The 2,688-nt window shown below is 53.9% G+C and overlaps 1 protein-coding gene across 1 annotated transcript in view; it reads right to left on the bottom strand.

Moving 5' to 3' along the window:
• Positions 1-1,708: 1,708 nt before the first annotated feature.
• Positions 1,709-2,688, bottom strand: part of CCDC102A (coiled-coil domain containing 102A) — a 10,439-nt gene continuing 9,459 nt past the window's right edge. Inside the window, exon 7 of the mRNA XM_024747497.1 lies at positions 1,709-1,846. Coding sequence (XP_024603265.1) covers positions 1,717-1,846 — 130 coding nt within the window. The 3' untranslated portion in view covers positions 1,709-1,716. The remainder of the gene's footprint in view (positions 1,847-2,688) is intronic.

Below are 2,688 nucleotides of genomic sequence, written 5' to 3' on the forward strand. Positions count from 1 at the left end.
TGTGAGGAAAGGCCCACGGGGGTGGGTGGCGGTGTGGATCCCGGTGGCTGGGTCTTGCCCACTTCCTCCTCTCCCGCTCAGGGCACAGGAAGGGACATGGGCCTCTTTGCCGTGACAGCAAACCCCACCTCTCCAGCATGGTTAGCTTAGGTTTGGCAACAGGGGACATGACATGTTCGGTGCCCATATTTATTACCCCCTGCTGGGCTCATGGGCCTGTCTCTCCCCTCCTCTCAGCCCCCAGGGCTTGTGGCATCCACTGGGTCCCAGCACCATGGCCCCAGGGGTCCCTCAGACTGGGCCACAACAAGAGAGAAGTCCTTTAGTGCAGCTGCCCACTCCGGGGCAGGGAGCCCTTCTATCAATTGAATTTTTTTTTTCTATCAATTGAATTTAACTCCTCTTTGGTGCCAGGCCCCTGATCCGAGCCCAGCCTCTCCGTACTCACCTCTGAACACAGGGAACTCGCCACGGCCCGCATGCTAGAACAGTTCTGAGAGGGCCTCCTCCTGCAGAAAGCAGGCCCTGGTGCCAAGATTTCATGTAAAACTGCCATCAAGGGCAGGTGTCTCAAATGCCACCTCAACTTGTGAAGATTCAAAAATATATGCTACTGTGTTTTTAATAACCTTTTCCACCAGATTTAATATAAATTGGCTGGTTATAGAAGGTTTAGAAATTAAGTATCAAAAATAAGATTACCTATAATTTCACTACCTAGAGCAGGACTAGGGGAATGATAAAAGGATTTATTATTTGTTGTGTTCATACCTATCTCTGGGTAAACAACCACCAGTCAGTTGTCTGAACTTCATCCCTTACGGCAGAACCCAGCTGGCAAAGCCCCCCTCTCCAGGGCATACCTTCAAGTATTTCAATTATAACTAACCTTTACTGAGCTCCAGATGAACTCACCGAATTCTCCTGATGGCTCTATGAGACATCTAATTTATAGATGGAGAAACCGAGGCTCAGAGAGGGCAATTAACTTCCCCAAGGTTGCACAGCCAGTAAGAGGCAGAGCAGAGATTTGAATTCATCCGGTGCCAGAACTGAAGTCTCCTCCAGATTTGACATGCACCATCCCTTTTCCTTCCCCTCAAAGGAGCTGGATTCCAGACCATTCAGCAGTTCCAGTGTTCATTCATTCATTCTTTCTCACGTTCATTCATTTATTAAGTCACTCAAGTGACTTAATATCAATATTCCTGAGCTCAGGTTCGGTGCCAGGGGTAGGCTGATCCTGTCTGTCCCCCACACTGTGTGCCCACATCTGCCACACTCTCAGGACTCCAGCCCGAGAACCTGAACTCCATTTATTACAAAAGACTGGGTTTATCACATTGTGCTATGAACAGCCACAGCCCCCGCCCAACCCCTAGGGCCCAGAGAGGCAGCCTGGGTGGAGGCCCCAACAGCCCGCCTTTGACACCCGCTCCCCCTGCAAGAAGGTCGTGGGTGGGGGCACCTAGAGTGGGACTCAGAGTGGTCCTGTGTCTATAAAACCAAATGGGTCCAAGGACCCCAGGCATATATATATATATATATATATATAAACACAGGCCATGGCTTCCCTTTCACAGAGTGTAGGTAAGGTGGGACCACCGATGCCCACTGTGGGAGAGAAGGAAGTCATCTGTGGCAGGGACCGTGGTCTGCTCCCAGAGCGAGCACAGGTAGCTGCATCAGTTCAAGTGGAAGACAGCCCTGGGAGCTCTAGGCCACCTGGATCTGCAGGTCCTCATCCTCGTCCAGGTCGCTGGCTCCGTCCCCCGCCTCCTCGGCGCCAAAGCGAGCACTGCGGATCTTTCCAAAGAGGGGGGCGTTCTGCTGCTGCCTTCGGAGCCTGTGGGGTGGGGTGACAGGCGGGTCAGGGATGAGCCTGATGGCTGGTGCTGACAGCAGCTAAGCCGCCCCTAGCGCTTCCCTGCTGCCAGGCACAAGATGGGCCTTTTACAAACATTACCTCACCTCACTTCATCCTCCCGGAAGCCCCTGAAATGAGGGAGGTGCTTCTGTCACCCCCATTTTACAGACAAGGAAACTGAGGCACAAAGCAGTTGAGTAATGTGCCCGAAGTCCCACGGACAGCAGCGAGAGGTGCTGGGCCCTGAGCTGGATGGCTGGCTATGGAGTGGGCCAGGGGCTCAGAGAGGCGAAGCAGCAGGCTCAAGGTCATGCTGCTGGGATCCAAACCCAAGCCAGGCTCCAGAGCCCACAGGCAGAGAGTTTGGGGGTGCGGGTTCTGAGTCCCCCACGTCCTCAATGTCAGTGAGAAAGCGCTCCACCCTAGTTCTTCCCCACAGTAAAATTCCTAAAGCCAAAATTTACCAGGCAAACTTCCCTCTAAGAAGAGCTGGTGGCGGAAATGCCCATCCCCCCTTTCCCTTGGCTCCCCTGCACCCCACCCCCAGCGGAGTAGCCGCCCAGGCTGCATCTTACTGGAAGGCATGAATTATTAACACGGCAGGGAGGGGCACAGGCGGGGGCCTCCATTACCGCACTGTGATTTAGTGAGCTGTCCCCGGAACATTAAAGCACGAAAAGTTGGGAAATAAAATGAGGCAGCGGTCCCGGGCAGCCCCGCCCTCCCTGATGGAAGCACTTGAGAGGCTGGGCAGAGCCTGCCTGCCCACTCTGGGAGTTTATGGCTCCCAGAGAATGTGGCCAAGACTGCGGGAGAGCCCT

The sequence above is a fragment of the Neophocaena asiaeorientalis genome, unplaced genomic scaffold (assembly GCF_003031525.2).
Source record: "Neophocaena asiaeorientalis asiaeorientalis breed wild unplaced genomic scaffold, Neophocaena_asiaeorientalis_V1.1 scaffold438, whole genome shotgun sequence".
Classification (NCBI taxonomy): Eukaryota; Metazoa; Chordata; class Mammalia; order Artiodactyla; family Phocoenidae; genus Neophocaena; species Neophocaena asiaeorientalis.